This window comes from Maylandia zebra, linkage group LG3 (assembly GCF_041146795.1).
Source record: "Maylandia zebra isolate NMK-2024a linkage group LG3, Mzebra_GT3a, whole genome shotgun sequence".
Classification (NCBI taxonomy): domain Eukaryota; kingdom Metazoa; phylum Chordata; class Actinopteri; order Cichliformes; family Cichlidae; genus Maylandia; species Maylandia zebra.
In genome coordinates, this window is record NC_135169.1 from 56,540,487 (window position 1) to 56,563,120 (window position 22,634).

The 22,634-nt window shown below is 42.5% G+C and overlaps 1 protein-coding gene across 10 annotated transcripts in view; it reads left to right on the forward strand.

Moving 5' to 3' along the window:
* The window catches only part of peli3 (pellino E3 ubiquitin protein ligase family member 3), a 40,982-nt gene extending 23,835 nt beyond the window's left edge, over positions 1-17,147 (forward strand). For all 10 annotated transcript variants that reach the window (XM_076882021.1, XM_014411811.4, XM_076882017.1 and 7 more), the window contains 5 exons: positions 573-702; positions 6,048-6,149; positions 7,631-7,846; positions 14,410-14,598; positions 16,384-17,147. In XM_076882021.1, coding sequence (XP_076738136.1) covers positions 573-702; positions 6,048-6,149; positions 7,631-7,846; positions 14,410-14,598; positions 16,384-16,983 — 1,237 coding nt within the window. In that variant the 3' untranslated portion in view covers positions 16,984-17,147. The remainder of the gene's footprint in view (positions 1-572; positions 703-6,047; positions 6,150-7,630; positions 7,847-14,409; positions 14,599-16,383) is intronic.
* Positions 17,148-22,634: the final 5,487 nt, after the last annotated feature.

Sequence of the window (22,634 nt, forward strand, 5' to 3'; positions counted from 1 at the left end):
GAAAGACTCATCAATTTGAATTTAAGTTGCTCATGTTTTTTAAACACTTGCCAAGTACTGCTTTTGTACAAGTTTCTTACTGGCTACAATTTGGAAAGCAGCCACAATGGCTCCTGTAACAGCTGTTTATATATTGTAGAATATAGTTGGTACAATTCACAAAGAGTAGTGAACTTCAGAGCCAGCAACATCAAGGGTCAGATAGCCCGTCGACAAAGAAAACATCTCCAAGAGCTACCAACAGATATGTGACTGACATGAGTCGTTGTTTTACCACCTGCCAAATCCCACTTTAAGCCGTGCACCTACGTAGTACACTTGAATACATGGTGCATGAAATAGTTTCTTTCTGAAACAGATTTCTTCCTCATCCCAGGTTGCCAGTGTTGATTTCAAAAGTCCACTGACCAGCCCAGCACTGATGCAGTTTTCCATTGGGAGCACCTTTGACTTATATAGAATAAAAAAAAAAGAAAAACTTGCTACGATGTTTGTTTTTCTGCTAAGGAATTATTTAAACTTAAGTCTTTATAGCCATTATAGTGAGGTACAATTGATTTTATTTTTCACAGGCACAACGGGTCACTGGCCAATGGGGACAAAGGTCGCAGAAGAAGTCGTCTGGCTCTTTACAAGAGACCCAAAGCCAACGGGGTCAAACCTGATGTTATCCACAATGTCTCAACTCCTTTGGTGTCAAAGGTAAGAAATCAGTTTGTTATACTATTAAGTAATTCATCATTGAATTGTCACTGATCTGAGCAAAAAATAAGTTACAATAAAAATATGTATATACTGCTCAAAACATTAACCTGATATTTTCAAACATCCACTCAGTTAAACTTCTGGGATATTGATCTAATCAGAGCAGAAGGGCTTATTGATCAGTTTCACCTTCTGCTGGTTAAATACACAAGGGATCATGAGGGAACGAGAAATGGGAGGGAAACACAGCTGGAGCTAATCAGACACGACGAGACAGAGGAGGCAAAAGAGAGGGAGAGGGGGCGAGAGAGGGCGAGAGAGGCAGAGGGGACGAGAGAGGGCAAGAGTGGGCGAGGGAGCACAAGAGAGGCAGAGGGGACGAGAGAGGACGAGAGAGGGCGAGGGAGCACAAGAGGGGGCGAGAGAGGGCGAGGGAGCACAAGAGAGGGAGCACAAGAGAGGCAGAGGGGACGAGAGAGGGTGAGAGAGAGAGGGGACGAGAGAGGGCAAGAGTGGGCGAGGGAGCACAAGAGAGGGAGCACAAGAGAGGCAGAGGGGACGAGAGAGGACGAGAGAGGGCGAGGGAGCACAAGAGAGGGAGCACAAGAGAGGCAGAGGGGACGAGAGAGGACGAGAGAGGGCGAGGGAGCACAAGAGGGGGCGAGAGAGGGCGAGGGAGCACAGGAGAGGGGGCGAGAGAGAGTGAGGGAGCACAAGGGAGCGAGAGAGGTTGAGGGAAAGAAATGATGGAAACATGGACAAAGTTTCCAGACAGTGGAGGCATGGAATGAACACGAGAAGAACAAGGGGTCAGAAAGGGGACACGAGACACAAGGACACACACAGGCACATAAACAAACACACAGAGAGGGACACAGAGGACAAAGACACAACGGGAACCTAAACGGACGAGGAAGTCAAACAGAATCAAGTCAAAACTAATAAATCAACCTGAAATAATAAAACAAGAAAACTCAAAACACTGGGTCAGAACCATGACAACATGAACGGTTTTAAAGGTGGAGCCCACTGATATTTACCTTCCCCCTCAGTTTTTGACCAGTGTCCTGCATTTGAGGTGTTTATTAATGGGACCATTATGCCCAAACACCATATTAGGCATGCTTTTTTATTTGAAAAGCCCGAAGAACCGCCTCCCCTCCTTTTTTGTCTTGGGATGCAGGCAGGCTGAAATGGCTGTTTTTCCATCTTTGCATCTTTGCATCTTTGCATCAGCCAGCCTCCAAAGTGGTACCCCAAACACTGTAACAACACTCCGTCCAACAGCGCACTTCTTTGGGTTGGCCGTGAGCCCTGCATGCGTCACGGACATCTAGGTAGGCAGCAGCAGCTCCAGTGTGTGGACGTAGCACCATGAGGTGCTAGAAAGTGGCTCAGAGCAAGCTGAACTGAAGAGTGAGGAATTGGCACGACCCATACCTCCAGTAGCCCTTGGTTAAATCCAGCATCATAAAACAAACAGCAGTGCCAAACCAGTCCAGGAGCTCATTGACCCGGGACATGGGATTGGCATCAAACTGTGAGACTTCGTTCACCTTGTGGTAGTCAGCACAGAACCATATAGACCCATCTCTCTTTATTACAGGAACTATGGGGCTTCTATTACTCCCAGCTTCAGCATTTCAGCCAATTCCTTTTACACAGTTTGTGTCTTGTGCTCAGGTAACCTGTGGGGCCGTGAACACACCGTCACACCAGGCTGCACACCAGATTCATACAGCCGGGCAAAGTAGAGAACACATCTGTAAATCACTGTTGCAACACAGCAACATCCACTCTCTGGGCCACAGCTGTCAGTCTATGCGTTTTTCGCTTATACCCTAATTTTCACCAGAACCAAGGGATGTTTATGAATGTCCCCACACACACACCTAACCTCCACCCGCTCTGTGCCCAGCAGTGCGCCTGGGGGAACCAGGGTTTAGTGGACCAGGGTCTGCCTACAGCCCAAAGCCACCATAGCATGGAGTATACCTGCCTTGGAACTAGTGTTGGTCAAGTTACTTGAAAAAGTAATCAGTAACTAATTACTGATTATTTCCCCCAAAAAGTAATCCCGTTACTTTGCTGATTACTTATTTTCAAAAGCAATTAGTTACTTAGTGACTTTTTAAAAATATGAATAGGTAATAAAGCAATTCTACTTTTTCTGCATAATCCATCATATAAAATGTAATCAAATGAAAACATTTAAAACTTGTTTTATTAGTTTTAATCTTTTAACTTTATGCATCAAGCAAAAATTAAATTATATGCAACATTCTCTGACTGGAATAAATTTGTTTACCATTTAAACCCATTTCCTGCATAAATAAAATATGTTGTTGTGTTTACACTCACTCTTTCAAATAGATGCAAGTAAAACACAGCAGAAAATAAATAAAATGAAAGACTCAGCGGTCCTGTTGCTCTATTTTCACCTGTTTAGCAGGAGTGGGGCAGGCGGAGGTTTGCCCTGGTGCAGGTGTGCCGCGGCGGTCATGTCGGTGGAGGGATCCGGGAGTTTCTCTGTGAATTTCACATTCCCGTGGCAGCACACTTGGTGCTTGCTCAAAAGTTTCTGTATTTTTTTGCTGTAAAAAGAAGTTTTCTTCCCACGCAGTGAACAGCAGACACTAATGTTTTTGTCACTTTTTACGGAATCAAACTCAAAGTAACATCAGTGCTTCCACGCTTTAAACGCTGCACGCTCATACTCTCTCCTGCACTCGTTACATTATCCATTTTTGAGCTGCACACAGCTGTTGCCACGAATGTCACACTCGCTTACGTCACTGTCATGAGACACTCTCGCAAACAAAATCAAGGTTTAGTAACGCAGTAACACCGTGTGCTAACGGGAAAGTAACAGTAATCTAATTACCTTTTTTGCAATAGTAATACCTTGCTTTACTCGTTATTTGAAAAAAGTAATCAGATTACAGTAACGCATTGCTTGTAACGCCTGACTGCCCATCTCTTCTTGGAACCTTACCGGCGACCCGGAACAGCGACGAAGTTTTCCTTGTCATAAGAGTTTGGTGGGCTCCACACCAGCTGTACATGGTATAAAAATATTAATAGTAGGACAGCAAGAATTAATAACAGACAAGAGGAGTATATACAAAACAGGAAGAAGGCGCACAACAGAGGACAGGACCACAGATTCCACCCATCACTGTGGCGCCTCCTGCGGGTGGTGGGCTTGCAGGACGATGGGCCTATGTCCCTTTAGGTGCGGCCACCAGATGCTCACCCTCGGGCATCCTCCCCAGGGCTGGCTCTAGGGCGGGGCTCCAGTCAACCTATCCCAGGCAGTGTTCCCTTGATCGTGCACTCATAGAGGTCTTCTGAATCGATTTTTGTCTGGTCCCTCAACCAGGACCAATTTGCCATGGGAGACCCTACCAGGGGGCAAAAGCCAGACAACATAGCCCCTGGGATCCCTGGGACACACAAGCCCCTCCACCACGATAAGATAGCGATTCGTGGAGGGGTACTGTTAAGACATTTATGTAATATAATTTTAAATAAAGTTATTCTAGTGTTCATTCCTTGTCAGGATTCAGACACTTTCTGCCAGGTACTGCAATAAATTCTGCATTGTTTATTACCAGCATTCAGGTTGGGAGGTCACATGACTGTAACCCATGTGAAATACAGGGCTACTAAACCCCTTGTAATTATTTTGAGTTATTGTTTAGTATTGTTATACAGTGGCGCTCTGAAACTATGTATGATGACCTTACATGTTGTGCAAAGGAAGCGCCGTCTGTGTCTTCCTGGTGAGCTCTTTCTAAGGAAACTGGACTCAAACTCTGAGCACAAAGAAACCAACATCTGTCAAGTTATTTGTGTTGGAAAATTTCATTTCATTTTCAAAAACCTCCTTCTCGACCCACCTAAATGTCTGGGTCTCTGTTGAAGCTGATATTGCACAGGTCTTGAGTAGAGGCGCTGCGTGATGATGATCATGCTTCGATTGCACAATCCTAAGAATATAGAAATAGATATAGAAAAGGACATAGATACAGCAAGATTACATCTCCCTCCCTTTTTTACAAAAAACTAGTCTCACTTAGTAGAGAATGAGTTTCTTAAATTGGGCAAAAGCTGGTTTTCAAATTGTTTTGCATTTTGAAATATGCGGGGTTTTTTGGTTATGTGTCTTGAGATTTAAAAGTGATTATTTTTACGTTTGGATTGCTTCTGTAAATGGTAGCTTAATGCATTAAGAACTAGCGAGCAATAATAGCAAACGTTGGCAAGATTTAATGTAACAATTATTGAGCAACACTAATGAGATCAATACAGTAACCTGGAGACCCCCAAATGGGAGTTATGTAACGTATGCACCACCTTGAAATTACATATTATCCGAGAAGTTGAAGCTCTTTTCTTTTCCCTCCTGCTTCAGTGAGGTGAGGTTTGGGGCCATTTCCCTGCTTTTCAAGTTTTCTCAACCAGTGCAATTCTTCTTTGATGGTCATCTGGGCACAGGTCTTCATTAAAGCACAGATGCTCCAGGTTTGGGAGCCCTATAGGCATAGGTCCTGGCATCTTTGATACATGATAATTCAAGTATCTTGCTTTCCATTTTTTTAGCTCAATGTTATTGCCTCTCTTGATAGTTTCATATTTTTTTTCACTTCTTTACTTTCATAGTGGATTAATTCCACTGACTCTTTCACGCGATTAATAGCTTACAGGTCATTGGCTCTTTCATTAAAAATATACAATTATTTATATACAATTAAAGTTTTTCATGTTCGGTCTTGTACAAACAGCAAACTACTACTTTAGGCCAAAAAGACCTCATTAGACTTGGACTCCTCATTAGCGAAGAGAAAGAAAAAAACTGTTTCTAGTTTTAACCTCATCACTCTGCCAAAGCCTTAAAACTTCAGCTGCCATGGCTACGGGCTATTTATTTAACAGTCTTTAATAACCTTACTAACCTGAGCTAACGGAGTCGTATTTCTCATCTGTGCAAGTAAAACTAAGAGGGAAGCTTTGAATGCTCAACTCTGTGATCAAAACCAAATAAGTTGCAAAAGCAAAATTTATATGTAATGGTTAATATTTAAATCTGCCTTTAGAACATGGTTAATGGCTGCATTAATAATGTAAAAAAAACACACCGTGCTGTCACATTGACAGTAAGACATTGAGGATAGATGCTGTCTGTGTTGTTGTTAATATTATGATTAGTATTTACAAAAAACACCTATATAAATCCAAGTGCTGTTGTTGTCTTTAAAAATAGAAAATGCTCTCCAAGTAGATTTTCTGGAGGTCAGTGATGTGATGTGGTTGATGTATAATCTGTTTTCCTTTGGCAGGCACTCAGCAACAAAAGCCAGCACAGCATCTCCTACACACTGTCACGGAGCCACTCTGTAATTGTGGAATACACCCATGACACCAACACAGATATGTTTCAGGTCAGTGTCTATACACACACACACACACACACACACACACACACACACACACACACACACACACACACACACACGCACGTGTGTGGTTGCCAATTCAACGTTTTAGTTTTGTTTCCTGTTGTGGAAAAAGACACTGGACAGTAAAAAATCGTGTAAAATATTGTAACAACGTACCACAAACAGAAGACAGAGCTGTACCACTGGACACTGGTCGGGGTGAAATCTGTTAGCTGTTGAACACCTACCCTCAGATAGTCTTAGCTCGAGGAAGAATATGAAAAGGAAAATAGTAACTGTAAAAACATAAGCTGAAATTTGATGATATTTATTTAAACTTGGACCTTTCATACCGAGTAACAGTATGACAAATCAAAGGATAATCGAGGTTTAATAATGGCTACAAGCCTTTATTCAAGCTTATTTATGTCTCTCAGGATGAAAAGGTTTAAAGATTACAACATTCTCCGATGTTCTTTGTCACTGATTGACCTAAATATCACATATTTACAAAATTAAACTAATATTTTGTGTTTTTCTGCTTCAGACTTTAAAGCAGTTGTTGTAGATCAACATAAAGCTGTAAAACCAGCAGCAGTTGTTTTCCAGTCTGCAGTCAGACCTGTGTGCCCTCAGCAGCTTGCAGTTGTTTTCCAGCCACCTTCTCGTATGAAGAAGACCCAAACAAAGCCAGGGCTCCACTGTTCTCTATTTAAGGGTCAGATCCATGAGTGGAGTCCCTGCTCCTGAATAACACACAAAAAAGTCTGCATGTTTGACCTTTTGTGTGGTACAGCCTGGTTCCAGTAACTATTAAAATACTGTTCCTGTCACACATTGTTCTTTTTATAATTAAAACATGCACAAGCCAGGCTCGAAAGCATTTTGTTCGTTGACTCTCACTTTGTTGATAGTCAAAATGCAGCACCACATAGTAAACACAGAGGCGTGTCCGTTGTACATGGACTTGATTGGTTCTCGTGTGGTGCTTTTCTACTCAGAGCGGTCAAAGTGAAATCACTAATCACAAGTGTTGTACTACTTTATGTATTTGGTCAAATGTTACTGAAAACTGGCTTCTGCCATTCAAAACGCATGGACCCATTCTTATTGGTTAATCCAGGTCTCACCATTTTTCAGAATAATCATCTTTGTGCTGGTGTTACACTTTCCACATCTGCCTGGCAACTAAGTAAATCAATTCAGTCTTGCTATTATTGTAGGGCCAGGTTGTTGGCCTGTTCTTCCTTTACACAGTGAGGTCTATAAAGTTTTACTAAAATCACACAGCTGACAGAAACTGAAGAAAGAAAAAATCAGCTGGAACATATGATTATCTTCTAGGATTCTTCACCCGACTGATGCTTGTATGCAAATAATTGCACATATTTCTAAAACATGCACAATAAGACTGCACTGGAGTGTTTGTGCTCAGCATGTCTTTGTATGGTCTCAGTGGGCCCTCTCTCTCTCGGTTCTCTCAGATTGGCCGGTCCACAGAAAGCATGATTGATTTTGTGGTGACGGACACAGCCGGCAGCAGTGGTCAAGTTGGGGGTGCGGTGGGGGAGGGCGGAGGCCAATCAGTTCAGAGCACCATCTCACGATACGCCTGCCGCATCATGTGTGAGCGCAGCGCTCCCTACACCGCTCGCATCTACGCCGCTGGCTTTGACTCTTCCAAGAACATCTTCCTGGGGGTGAGTGTTCCCTCCCACGTGGGTGACAGGCATCGCTTGGTACGCGCCACTGGTAACCATAGCAACCACGGTAGTTTGACAGAAGGGATGTGGTTGTTCCACCCACGTGTGACATCAGAGCTGCAAGAATGCATGTCTGTTCATGTGATGGAGCTGCATGAAAACGTGAAGGGGTGTGTGTGTGTGCGTGTGTGCGTGCGTGCGTGCGTGCGTGCGTGCGTGCGTGTGTGTGTGTGTGTGTGTGGGAGTTGTTACTCATGAGTTATGAAAGAGACTTTGGTCATGTGTTTAATCTTTAGTCAGTAAACAGATCACATATTATAACATTTCTGATCCAAATTAATATTCGGTGCTGTGTTTAGTGTCTTACAGCTGAGTTCATCACTCCCTGCAGACAACATCAGCAGACAGTGATGCAGGGCAGCAGCAGCATATTTTGCAGCATGAATGGTCTGACTATAATAGTGGGAAGTTTAAATCCTGCATTTAAAAGTGGAGAGGACGTCTTTCTCCTCTCCTGTGGCTGGTCTCATGGGACAGAGAGTTAAAGGCTCTGTCCCATGTAAAGTATTGAGAGCTGCAATAAGGTCTGTTGGGCCAAGCACAGATATCAGTCCACTGTCTGATACCAAGATCACTGTGTTGTTTCTGCGCTGTGAATCCAGACTGAAATTATGCAAACGATCACAGAGCCCATTTAGATCAACTTTTTCAAACAGCTTAATTATATCTACCTTATAAACCTGTGGTACCTAACTTATTAATAACAACAAACTCATCTCCGCTTTATTTAGAGGCAGAACTTTTTTAAAGAGTTTTACAGGGATGGGGTCTTGTGCATTTAGCGGCAGTCTGCATAAAGTAGCCCAGAGAGATCAACGGGAGAGAAGTGGTCTGTAAAGTATCAGCAGTTTCTGAAGCAGTTTGACTTGTTAACAGATGTGTGACTCGAGACAGCCGTGGTTACAAAGTTACTGAAGTCATCACTACTGCTAAAGCAAAACGATGCTCAAACGTGCTGCGACTCTTTGTCAGCCAGGCTAAAGTATTGAAAAGCAACATAGTGTCCTTCTGCTTTTCCCTTCATCAGTAACTAGTAACTAATACTAGGTTTAAAGGAGGTTTCTGAAACAGTTACAGTCTCTCTGCGCTATGTGAAATCCTGCATTTGAACACCATTTGTTTTCGGATGTGACAGGAAGAGACAGTATAGCAAGTAGTTTGCCTGAACTAGCTTGCAGGCTTTTCTTCATTTTTTATAATACTGTACTCACCAAATGAAATAATCTATACATGTTATGGTTACATACAACAGTTTTCTACTCCGGACTCATCAGACACTGGTGCCTTTGACTCCCTAAACACGTAGTCTGCAAACCTGTGGATAAGTTCACCAACTAAACCACTTTTTATATCTCTGGGTGTGTTCTCACCCTCAAAGATATGCATGTTAACTTAATTAATTCTAAATTAACTGCAAGTCTGAGACAGTTGGTGGGAAATCTGACTTCTACAATATATAAACCCAGATATGAGCTATCTGGGGATATTTTTTCAAATTAGCCTCCGGCTGTTAGTTCCCGTACGGTATTTGAAATATTCCTTCCTTTCTAAATGTTGATAATCTTAAGAACCGTAGCAGAAGCAGGGGGGGACAATTTAAAATGTGACACCTCTGTGCTAAGAGTACCGAGGAATGATAATAAGATTGACAGCCCTGACAAAGTGGCTATCAGAACTAAATTTCTGGACTGCTTTTCTACTCTGAGCACTCAAAGCGCTTTACACAACACAGATGTATAATATTGTACGGAGCAGATGTTGTCTTTTCATTCATATTTAGCAGCTTTGTTGTTTGTTACTGTTGCCTTTCCGTCAGATCAAAGCTGTGTGGTTAGTCCCGTCTGACCTCTGGCATCAACAAGATATTTTCAGCCAGTATTGCTGCTAACTGGATTTTTTCTCATTTCTCTGTAAGCGGAGATGGATGCGCAGGTCAGCAGTTTCAGAAATAATTAGACCAAACACTTCTGGCACCGACCAACGTGCCACATTCAAAGTCACTTAAAGCACCTTTTTAGCATTTAGCAAAGCCTGACCAGAGATTATAGCCCTGCACACTTCAGAATTCATCCTGCTTCTTTAATCAGCAGTAGCATAAACACTGAATCTAGTTTCACTGTCAGCCATACAATCCATGTTATGATGATGCACGCTCAATCATCCAGGTAAGTAAATCTCCAAAAGATCAGTGGTTGTTGATCAGTGGTCATGAGAATCTGCATAATTAAGATTAAGGAACTGACCTCCCAGCCCATTGTTCCTTCAGTGGGCTGGTTTCAGTCATTATGCAAATGTCCTGTTTATAAGATTGAAAGCTGCAGTCAGCTGAGACTGAAGGAGTCACCTGGTGATGACGAAACGTTTCTCCCACAAAACGCTACGTCCAGATGAACAGGATCAACCTTTGGAGACGATCCATGTCATAACACTGTCTCCACTGTGTTTGGCAGATGAAGATGTATGAATCTGAATCTACTTCCTATCCTTCTCCATCATTGTGGTACAAGTTTGTTTCATCTGTCCAAAGAATTTTTTTTCCAAGCCTAAGGAGGCTTTAAATGTTTTCTGGCAACGTCTATGTGGAGTGAATAAGGCACAGCGTGTCCAGGGATCAGTGTTTTGAGCTATTTTATTTACATCACAACACCCCAACCTGAGTCCCCGTGTTTTTAACTGGGCGTGATTAAGGATGCCGTGCAGGTGCGCCCGCCCTCCCTGCACGGCACCACAGGCCACGCCCCACCACAGTCTAATTTGGCCTTCCTGTTTTGAGTGTAACACCTAGTTTGCGCCTTGTTGTTGTGCATATTTACATTCATGAAGCGGCTGTTGATTGTGGACTTGAAAATATTATGAAGGAAAGAAATCTACAGTCATTTAATTTAGGTTGTATTGACTCGACCAGCTAGATAGAGAGAGAGAGTTTATTCATCCCACGGGGAAATTGTTGTGTTACAGCAGGTGATAAAGAATACAAATAAACAAGAAATAAACAACATAGTTAAAACAAAAGTGGCACAGACACCTGTTAATGGTCTCATATATGATGACAGTGTAGCAGAGGAACAGCAGCTCCTGTGGCAGGTTGAACTCCGAGTTGCAGTGCGTACAACCTCTGCTGGGCCTTCATCCCGACAGACTCTATATGTGAGGACCAGATTGTGTGTAAAGGCAGATCCCAGGAATCTGAAGTGAGAGTATTTTTGAGGATGATAAGACGATGATGGTGGGAAGGTTTCTCAGAAAGTCCATGGTCATCTCCACAGTCTTGAACAGGCTCAGCTCCAAGTACTTCTGACTAGGGATGGGTACCGGTGTCCGGTGCCATGATGGTACCAGTTCTGACATAAACGGTGGTAACCAGACCGAAAAGCAGCGCACATTTCGGTGCTTTATTTCGGTGCTTTTTTTTCCTGAGCTGTGATACACTTCTAGCCAATCATTTTACGTTTCCGAGGATAGTAGGCGGGGCCAGGTACGTACGTTCTGTTAGAGCAGAGCTACAGATTAAAAATGCCCAAGGCGAAGCGGTCAAAAGTCTGGCTGTACTTCACAGCAAAATATGCAAACTCAGCAGCAACAAGTGCTTTAAGCTGATACTGTGATACTGTCAAAGGAGGTAACACCAAGAATCCGATGAAACACCTGGCGACGCATAGCGTTTTTTTTAAAGCCCAGAAATGCGCCGTATTTGATAGCTTGCTGCGAGACCTCACACCGAGCACATCTACTGCGGGTGGGTTGCCTGTTATGCAACATCCCCCAAAAACACGAAGAGTCCTGGCCCCTAGCCCTGCCAGTGTAGCAGAAAGGATGACGGATGATGATGCAGCAGCAGCCGTTCTTCTCTGCGTGAGTAGCTTAATGTTGTTCGTGTGTAATTTACGTTGAGTAGGCTAACCACGTTATTACATTAATGCATGTAAGGTGAACTAGCAAACATCATCATAGCTACATGCGGCTGTCTTCTTGTTTGATGGCAGATACTCCCTTCACACTGGCCAAAAAGGCTAAAATGACCAAAGAAAAAGAGGAAAACAGTTAAACACGAGAGGTTTAGGACAAAGTTTGTGTTTTTTCCATTGTTTAAGCACTGCTTCCAGCCAAGAGTGATACCATATATGCCCCATAGCTGCAGAAAAGGCTAACATTGTTATCTTTTTACAAAAAACAGCTGAACATGAGAGGTTTTTGGACCAATTTTGTGTTCTCCATTCTTTAAGCACCAGTTTGAGCACCGGCACCGTTTCAAAAGTACCGATTTGGCACCGGTATCGGATAAAACCTAAACGATACCCATCCCTACTTCTGACTGCACCAGTCCACCTCCCATCGGTACACAGACTCGTCACCATTCTGGATCAGAACAATGATGCTGGCGTCAGCCACTAACTTCAGGAGAATGATAGATGGCTCTCCGGAGGCGCAGTCATTAGTGTAGAGGGAGAAGAGCAGCAGGGAGAGAGCACACCCCTGGGACAGGCTGAAATGCTCCTCAGCCTCACCTGCTGCTGCCTGTCCAACAGGAAGCTGGTGATCCACTGATAGGTGGAGACGGGCACAGTAAACTGGGGAGCTTTCAGTGGAGGATTAAAGGTTAACCTGAAGGCCAAGACATAATGGCTTATATCCCAGGTTGGTCGAGGTGTTGCAGGACATAGTCCTGCATCCTTGGCCAGTCTGTTTGCCCAGTAGGCAAACTGGACAAACAGGGGGTCTGTGATGTCCCTCAGGTGGCTCAACACCACTCTTTCAAAAGACTTCATAACCACAAACGTCAGGGCGCCAGGCCTGTAGTCATTTAATCGTATCATGGTGGATTTCTTTGGGATGATGGATACAAATCCAGAGACCAGTTAAAGATGCAGCTGAAAATGGTTGATCAGCACAGACTTTCAGGCAGGAGGGGGACACGCCCTCGGGTCCTGCAGGCTTCCTGGTCGTCTGTCTTTGGAAGAGCAGAAAGAGCAGACACAGGAGGAAAAAGGACAACGTAACATAATCTGACATCTACAATAATAAAAGTCACTTTTAATTAAAGATAACATTTGAGATATGATAAGATGAGATCAGGGATAACTAATATATTTAAACGGATGGACATAGTGTAGAATCTACATGGTAACTTACAACATCACAACCCTGCGTCCTGACCGTCCACTTAACCCGAAGTGCACTTCACCAGAACTGTAACTACAGGTTTGGTCGACGCAGCAACAACTGAAGGAAGGTTACATCATAAGTTACTAAGTAGATTTCCTGCAGAAGTCTAAGTCAGGCATAAATCAGGCCCTAAATGTTACTTTTTCTTTAAAATGCCATTTTATATTAAAGTAATATTTTTCACAGGCTGTTCTGTGTTTTATTTACCTCCATAAAACACTGTTGTTAGAACACGCTGTGGCAAGTGTGCACATTTTGTAGTCCACCTACTGTATCCCTGCCTGCACCCCCTAAGGAAACAAACCCCTCCAAACACCTGGGCCATTAAAACATGGCCATGCTCTCCTCCAGCTCTAGGACTGTGTTGATCTCACAGACTGGTCCATCTTTGGAGAGCAGGAACTGGAGACCTTCACTCAGGCTGTCCTGTGTGTACAGAATGTGACAGAGGCCAAAGCAACTGGTGTGGAGCACCCAATAAAGGCCTATTCTATTTTATTCTATTCTATATTTTACTTTCAACACAGCGGACATCTGGCGTAACATCTGGCTGTTCTCTTTTCCTAAGTCCATATTGATTCTCCTATCCACTAAAAGAGGTTAGGAATAGGACACAGGAGGTACTTTTGGAACGCACCCCTAGTTTCTGATGAGCTGTGAAACAAGCGCAGCTTTGACAACAGCCGACTGTGGCAGTGACGTAAAGGCTGGATGCCAATAGGTGAGGAGCTTTATGTAAGCGCTGTGTGGGGTGAAAGGAGAAAGAGCTTGATTTACTTTGGTACACTCTTCATTTCTGTCTGTTTTTAGCCAGATTATGCACTGTAAATATAAATGAGGCCCAATGACACTAACCTGTGTAAATAGAAAATTATGAAACTCCACGAAATATGAAACAGAGACCTGATCATAGTTTGCATTGGGATAAATTTACATTAGGTTAAACATGATCTACGACCTGTTTCATGCATCTTACTGTGATGTTTTTAGTGAAAAATAAACAGAAATATTTTGTTTTCAAGTCCACAAAAGCCTTTCTAAGCTGAATTACAGTCAGAATGAGGAACGCAGCCCTTTATGCTTAATAAAGGTTATTTTTATTGTATGTAAAATAGTTTTAAGTTAGGAACTCTTAGTGTGCTTTTCAAAGTCATCATCAAAGCCAGCATCTCTGTGCTTTAGTCAGTGCACTGGTCTACACTGAGCTAGCAGAAGGCAAACGCAGCCATAGCTGTTTCCTTACTAACCATCTCTAACAACGGCCTCCAGCACCTCACAGTCTTCACGTTAACCTGACTATCTGCCTGCTCTGTGTGTGTCCATGTGGGGAATCTAAGGAGCGGGCTGCCAAATGGAGAACATCAGACGGCCTGATGGATGGTCTGACTACCAATGGTGTGCTGGTCATGCACCCAGCGGGCGAGTTTGTGTCTGAGCCGGCTCCTGGGGTCTGGAGAGAAATCTCAGTCTGTGGCAATGTCTTTGCACTGAGGGAGACACGCTCAGCCCAGCAGAGAGGAAAACTGGTAAGAAAGCAGCTGATGTGTTTCATGCAGACTTCATGTGGATACAAGTGTCCAAACTACTGAGCCTGACTTAAAATTGCAGGGCTTTCTTTTGATGATTGATTCATCACAGACTGCAAAGCTAAACAATATCAAAAGCTACGAATAACTGTATTTAAAGAGTCTGTATTTAAAGAGTCTGTATTTAAAGATCCTGTTATGTTTTTTTTATTAATATTTCAAAAAGGAGGAAAGACGTCCTCTCAGCAGTATTAGCTCCTGATGTGTGTTTGAGTGCAATTCTTTAAATGGGATTCTGAGCTGCAGTTAAACTGCACACTATTCTTTAAACCGTGCAATAATGTAAAGCCCATGTAAAGGCCCGTGGCCACAAGGACCAAGCAAAAGAAAAGAAAAACGTCAGTATACTCAGTATACAGTCGTACAGCACAGTCTCTCTGACATTTAATTAGGAGGCAATGATTTGGTTGGTTTCTCTGTTATTACAGAAATATCGAGTCGAATAACGAACTCGACTTAAACTAAACTAAACTTAAATTTAGGTCTTGGTTGACTTTATACAAACATTTCTTGGCCCAGGATAAACATCCAGTTTTTCCCAGCATGTGGATGATTTTAACTCCAGTAACAGTTTCAGCTGATTTACAAAGAAAAACGTTCTGAGGAAATAGACCAAAGCTGGACGAACACAGTGTCATAATTCACCAGTACTTCCTTTGTTTGAAACATTCAAGCTGTTGGCTGCACACCATCCTGTAATGATGAATGAAATCTTATTTTTCAGTCCATTTCTGGGGCCTGCTGAATAATCTAAATAATCTAATATAAAAGCTAATCTAATAATCGAAATGATCACAGAAGGTGTACAAGTTAAGTAAAGCAGTCAAAGACGAACTGCAGCTTAAGGACGGTGACCTTAGAGCAGCATTAGAAATAATGGAAATAGTCAAACTAGGAAGTATTTATTCTTAGCGCATTGAAAGAAAGATGCAAATATAAAAACAATAAATGCATAAACACTGAGTTTTCTTTGTCTTTTGAGTAAATAAATTTAAATGTGACTGAATATTTTTTTCTGCCTGTGTTCAGACATCTGCTGACTTGTTGCTTCGTCGAGACATAAACAAACAAAGCTGCTGTCTGGTTCTACACATCAGCGGTCTCCAACCTTTTCTACGCCACGGTTTAATGTCAGACAATTTTTTTACGGAGCGGCCTTTAAGGTGTCGCGGATAAATGCAACAACATGATATGACCGAGACAAAAACTGTGGTACTTTGTAAATATAATAATAAATCTGAATTCACTGTGAAGCTGTGTAACTTTATTAGCTGCGTCCTCCTGAAATGCGGCAACAACACTGAGAGCAACATCATAATGCTTTTTGGTCGCTATGGTAACGTGTAAATATTTCTTTCAAAATAAGACACACAACTACAACACAGGAAAAGATGATAAAATCCCGAAAACCCTAAATTTTACACCCGAGCCTCAACTCTCACAGACCGGTACAAACAACTCACAGACCGGTACTGGTCCCCAACCCGGGGATTGGGGACCGCTGCTCCAATGCTGTACACTCCATAGATTGCTACATCCCTTGAACCTTGAACCCTTGAACCCATTGTGTGGTGGCATAGAAGTGTAAAAGTTTTTCTAGTTTAAGAAAATTCCCAAAATTCCAGGAATACGAAAAATGATTTTGCCTGGTTCAGTTTCTGATAATGATGCTTTCCTTGCTTCATATCTACACTCACATTTTCCTTTTTCTGTTCTGCTCTGAAGGTTGAAAATGAGTCAAACACACTCCAGGATGGTTCACTGATTGATCTGTGTGGAGCAACCTTGCTGTGGAGGACCCCCCCCGGATTGCGGCATACTCCTACTCTCAAACAGCTGGAGTGCCTTCGACAGGAGCTGAACGCTGCGAGGCCTCAGTGTCCTGTGGGCTTCAACACGCTGGCCTTCCCCAGCCTGGCCCAGCGCGAGATTGTTGACAAGAAGCAACCCTGGGTTTATGTCAACTGCGGTCACGTACACGGCTACCACAACTGGGGCTACCGGAAAGAAAAAGGGCCCCCCGGCCCCGGAGGCACAGCACCTGCCGGCACAGGTGAGAGGGAGTGCCCTATGTGTCGAAGAGTAGGCCCCTACGTGCCGTTGTGGTTGGGCTGTGAGGGGGGATTGTACCTGGACGCTGGGCCACCCACTCATGCTTTCTGCCCCTGTGGTCATGTTTGCTCAGAAAAGACAGTAGCAGGGTGGAGCCAAATCCCATTGCCCCACGGCACTCATGCCTTTCATGCTGCCTGCCCTTTCTGTGGTACCTGGTTGACAGGAGAGCAGGGCCACATCAAACTCATCTTCCAGGGGCCCGTTGATTGAAGCTGAGGGAATTCAGTGCGGGCAGATTGACTAAGGACCTGCTGACTAAAGACTGTGTGTGCTGACATGATAAGCTGAAAGCAACTTGCAATAGTACATACCAAGGCTTCACACGGAATATGAAGTGTATGGAGAGTATGTAAAATAAATTGTGTTGAAAACAACGTGTCTTTATCTTTTTTTTCCTGTGTCAGCCTTCTAATAGCCAGACTGCTGCTCGCATCCATGTAGGATGCAGCTGGTAAACAGTACAGCCAGGGGGCGCCAGAGGGAGAAAAGGGTCCATGATTGACAGGATCTCTAGAAAACAGCAGAACAATCTATTAGTCTTTTTTTTTAAGATTAAAAAAAAGACAGAAATGATTAACCTAAAAGAGACAACTGGACACTAGAAACGTGTCTAATTGCAGGCGGCCCCTTGGAAAATTACATTTTAAAAAGATATCCAAAGGATCATTTAAGTCATATTTGCCAATACTTAATTATTTCAATTATTTTGTCCTAAACGTTATGCAGCCGTCTGCCAGCAGTTAGCGCAGCATTGTTGAAAGCAAGATACATCTGTTAATCTAAGCCTGATCGTTTTGTAAACGCTACTGAAAAAGTTGCTGAAATGAAGGTGGACGGGCTTCTCCCTTAGAGTGTCAGGAGCTCAGCCATTCGGAGGGGGCAGAGTAGAGCCGCAACTCCCCTAAGTTCAAAGGACACTAGGCTGTCACCTCCTGGGTAAGGTCTTCCGACCAGGCATGTCCTACCCAGAGGAGGCCCCAGGATAGACCTGGGACGCACTGGAGAGATAACATCTATCGGCTGCCCTTGAACACCTCGATGTTTCCACAGATAACCTGGAGCCGATGGCTTCCCTGCTGCTGACCCACAACCTGAGAGGAAGAAAAAGGATGATTTATTGTTTTATTTTAGATTTTAAGTTTTGTTGAAGTAGTTATTAATTTTCAAACAGCTTGCATCATTCATGGTGCGCAAACTGCGCCACACTTTTCAATTGCAATTTATGAGTTTTTCAAATGTTAATTTGTCGTATTTTAGTAATCCGTGAACATCTTCTATAGCAACACGTTTTCATATTTAACATCAGGTTATTTAAGTGTTGTCTTCCCCGCTGTCTGGAGCATAACGTGTGATGTTGATAATGCACGATGCGAGGCGCCACACATTTATTTATTCTGTGATTAATGGTTTAAAATGCCACTACATATCTGAGTGTTAACTTAGTGTAACTTTTAATTTCTTTTTAATTTCTCTATATCTCTACATCATATATCTAATAATGTTATTATTAAAAACATTAAAATGTAAAAAAAAAAAAACAAGACTTGCAGATATCTCATCAGTTTTGCACAAAATCAAAACATCGAAGCAAAATTTTGATCAATTTCTGCACAGTATCATATTTTTAGAGTCAGCATGGTTTACAATATTAAAGTTCTGGGGCCCAAAGTTGGATGTTTTCCCCCACAGGGCCCCAAATCCTTGGCCTTGTGTCAAAAAGTAAGAAATTATAAATTAACTATGATTAACCATATTAGAGAAACTTGAAGGCCAATTACATCACAGCAAGGCGACAAAGGAATAATAAACACATAGATGAAAATAAAAATCTTAAGATTAAGCTCCAACAATCAATTAATATAGAAACCAGAGTAATAACAAAGTACAAACAAATATCAACAATTTTTTCATCAAATAATTAAGTAAGAAGAACAAACAACAAAATAATGTAGTAAGAAAGTAAAAAGAAGATAAAATAGTGATAATAATATAAAACAATAAATAAAAAAAACAAGGTTAAAGGTGAAGTTGAGATAAATAATGATAAATTAAAAGTAAGGAAACAAATACATAATAGCAAAATAAAAAAGTTCCATTTCAATACCTGGCATGATACATTTTACCAAAGGACTCGATTAAAGTGGCTTATTGGTCACAAAGTCAGTGAGAACGCAACAATATCAGCAGTGTTTAAACGCCTTATTAGGGGCAACAAACTGAGAAAGTCTGTTTTTGTTTGATTTTCTTTTAAAGCCACAGATTGCAATCCTGTGGTTTTATCTTAAAAACCTTCAGTTGCTGAATAGTAAATGACTTCCTGTTGTGAATCATGACCCCTGGCAGAGTATCTTAAACCTGTTGTTACAAACCTGGGTTTTAGGATGGACAGTGAAGTTGGACACTCAAATTAGGGCTACTGTCAAGTCCAGTTTTTATCATTTAAGGCGTTTGGCAAAGCTAAGACCTAATTTATCCAGGTCACATTTTGAACAGTAATCCATGCTTTTACTTCATCTCGTTTGGATTACTGTGACGTCTGTATTTTGGAGTTAGTCGGTGTCTTCTCTCTCATCTGCAGCTGCTCCAAAATGCTGCTGCACGACTTTTAACCAGAACTCGTAAAAGAGAGCTCATAACTCCCATCCTCGCGTCACTCCATCGGCTGCCTGTACATCGTAGAGTTCATTTTAAAATTCTTATGTTTGTTATTAAATGTTTAAACAGTCTTGCCCCACCTTACCTCTCTGAGCTTCTGCATCCTTACTCAGACCCCAGGTTTCTCAGGCCAGCTGACCAGCTGCTCCTGGAGGCACCCAGGTCCAAGAGGGGGCGGGGCCTTCTCTACTGCTGCTCCTAATCTGTGGAACAAGCTGCCCCAGCACATCAGAGAGGCCCCTTCACTGTCCACTTGTGAAACACGTCTTAAAACCCATTTTTACTCTTTGGCATATGACACAGCATGACCCTGATTTTGTCGTTTTAATCTAAAGTGCTCATTTTATTGTTTTAAATGTCATTTTAATTATCATCTTATTTTTTTATATTTTTATCTTTGTTTTATTTAATTAATTAATTTATTTTTACTTATTCAATGTATCATTTCTGTGTGAAGTGTACAGCACTTTGTGTTTAGCAGGGAGTCGTTCTGAAAGTGCTGTATAAATAAATGTTTGCTTGCTTCTAATTGTTTGCAGTTGTAAAAAACAAAAAAACACCAGCTATTCTACTTCATCATGTTCAGACACGGGGACTCAGCTCGCTGTGATCTCTGCTACAGTGGATGGATGCCATTTCTGTTCATCACCAGCCTATTTTTTAGGTCTCAACTCGTCATATTTCTTTTAACCTCAGTCATTCACAGCTCTGGTTTGTCACATTGTAACAACATGGCTGCTTTTTGATGTTGCCAAATTGTTGTTGAACATCACCAGCAAGTCCTGTTATCATCTTATTGAATGAAAACTTTATGTTTAAAGAATCACATGCACATGAGTCAAACCGTTACTAACTCTTCTGTTAGCTTAGCTTTTTGTTTCCAGTGGCGCCCAACTTGACCACACCCCCTGTCTTCATGCCAAAGGAGGTAATTACACATGTATAACTTGTTATGTCACGGAGCTAGCTGAGGTGTAGTCCACAGGGTGTAATGAAACTATAAATGTTACAACTTGTCTATGTCTCGTTCCTTCACAGTGTGTCTTGTGTAACTGAGTGGATGTCTCATGTTGTGAGACTCGTCTGCACACTCCACTCTTTGTGGTGGTGCGATGGGTGCTGCCACAGACTCTGTGGTGCTCCGGGGCGTTGACACGCTGGCCCCGGGCCGGCCTTCTCCCTGCTATCACGGGTTGTGGGGTATAAAGGGAGCCTACTGAACCAGTCGTTCACTGTACTCTACCTCCCAGTCTTACCTGTCCCAGCCCTCCCTCCTACCCATGCCTTCATGCAGCACGTCACTCACACACTCGTGGTTTTGACGGGGTTTCGTGCTTCACATGGGGTGTATGTAAGGCCACTCGTGGGTTTGCTGGCTGTTCTGCACAATGGCCCCCACTTCCTTTTTTAATTACACTCGAGCCATCATGGTTTCCAACACACACACAAATACAAATTGAGGTAACAGTGGTACTATAGTACTGTTCTCCTTGTAATTACAGCTCTTTATGGGGCATTAACTGCTGGGCCATTAGATTTGTCTGACAGATACAGAAATAACAGGAAATAACAAAAAGGTTAATTTCTCACAGGCAATACTACATTTGTTAAACAAGAGTCGTGCACAAAGAGTAAACCACTAAGAAGGACATAGTGATTGTCTTTTCAATATACTTTAAATCAATCAATAATGAATTCAGAAATATGACAAACATGAACATGTGCAGTAGTAATAAGGCCCATAAATAGGCCTAATAAAGCACATTGTCGTAAAATGCAATGTGAATGCTGTGAATGCCTGAAATGCTTAAAAATATTTGAACTATTCAAAGCTGAACTTGCTGAATGACCTGATGTTATCAGAATATCAGCCAGCTTAACAGTAAAAAGCAAAGTATCAAAATGGAAAATGTGCTAAACAAAACTAAAAAGCACAAAAACTGAGAACTAACTACAGATCGTCAAAACGAAGAAGAGCTGAAACAAATGCTTTACGAGAGAGAGAAACAAATTCAGTGTGAATTCATTTATTAACAGGAACACAGTAGAAAGTAATCATATTATTTGGATTGTCGAACTGATTGATGGTAGGAACTACTTCTTGTATCACCTCTCAAGCATAATGAATGTTTTTGTGTGCACAGTCAGATGCATGTACCCTACTAATCGCACAATTACAAGCTTAGCAGATAACCTCAGGTTTAATCATGGGTTTCAATGTCAAGGTGAAGGTAAAACAGTGCATCTAAGCCCTGTGGCTTACTGAGCTTACACAACATTTGCAAGATTACTTACTATTTAATTTGTTTTTTTAATTGTTGCTCTCACACCGCCACCAGGGCTGCGGCTTCATTATGTCTGACTCCTCTCATGTCGTAATGATAGACCTTTTATACTAAGAAGCACAGCAAGCCAACATTTACAGGACATGTAACACCCAGGCCACAGACTGCAGGTGTTGTTCCTGAGATATGCTGAAGCCACTCGCCTAGCTTGGGTCCACCAAGTGCAACAGTGCAATACTCCTGTTACCTTCATCCTCCACATCTTTTCAAGTTCTTCTTTCAACCCTTGGTACTTCTCAAGCTTCTCATGTTCCTTCTTCCTGATGTTGCTGTCATTTGGTATAGTTGCATCACTATGGGTACTACTGTCTGCTTGGTTAGCCATCACCAGTTTGCCCGTATCTGGAAGTCCCACCGGATCTTAACTCGGTCATTCTTGACAATCCTGTCACGTTTTTTACCTCGGGACATCCAGGCTACACTCAACGCAGATGTTCCTGTACTCTATGCCAGACACTTGGTTATGGCATACCACGTATGCCCTGGGTGCCTGCATCTTGCCTCCGCCTGTTTTGTTCTGGATTGTCTCAGGGGCATCTCTGCACAGCCTGCACCTAGGCTCTTACCTGGTGACTACCTATCCTCTCTTCACTACTATCCAACTCGACTTCTCCAATCCAGATGACATTCCAATGTCGCTGACCCTAGAATCAATCAATCCCATTCACTCTTGGCTTACAGATCGGTGTTAAGCATCTAGAGGTGGTGGCTAACGATTACTCTATTCTATGGTTACTATCCATAGCCAGTGATCTTACTGAGGGGGTTCAGGCAGAACAGCAATGGAGCTAGAGCATCTCCTAGGTAAATCCCACACTTCATGGTGACTTTTGTGCAACTGGCTTCAAACTGGCCTCTAGT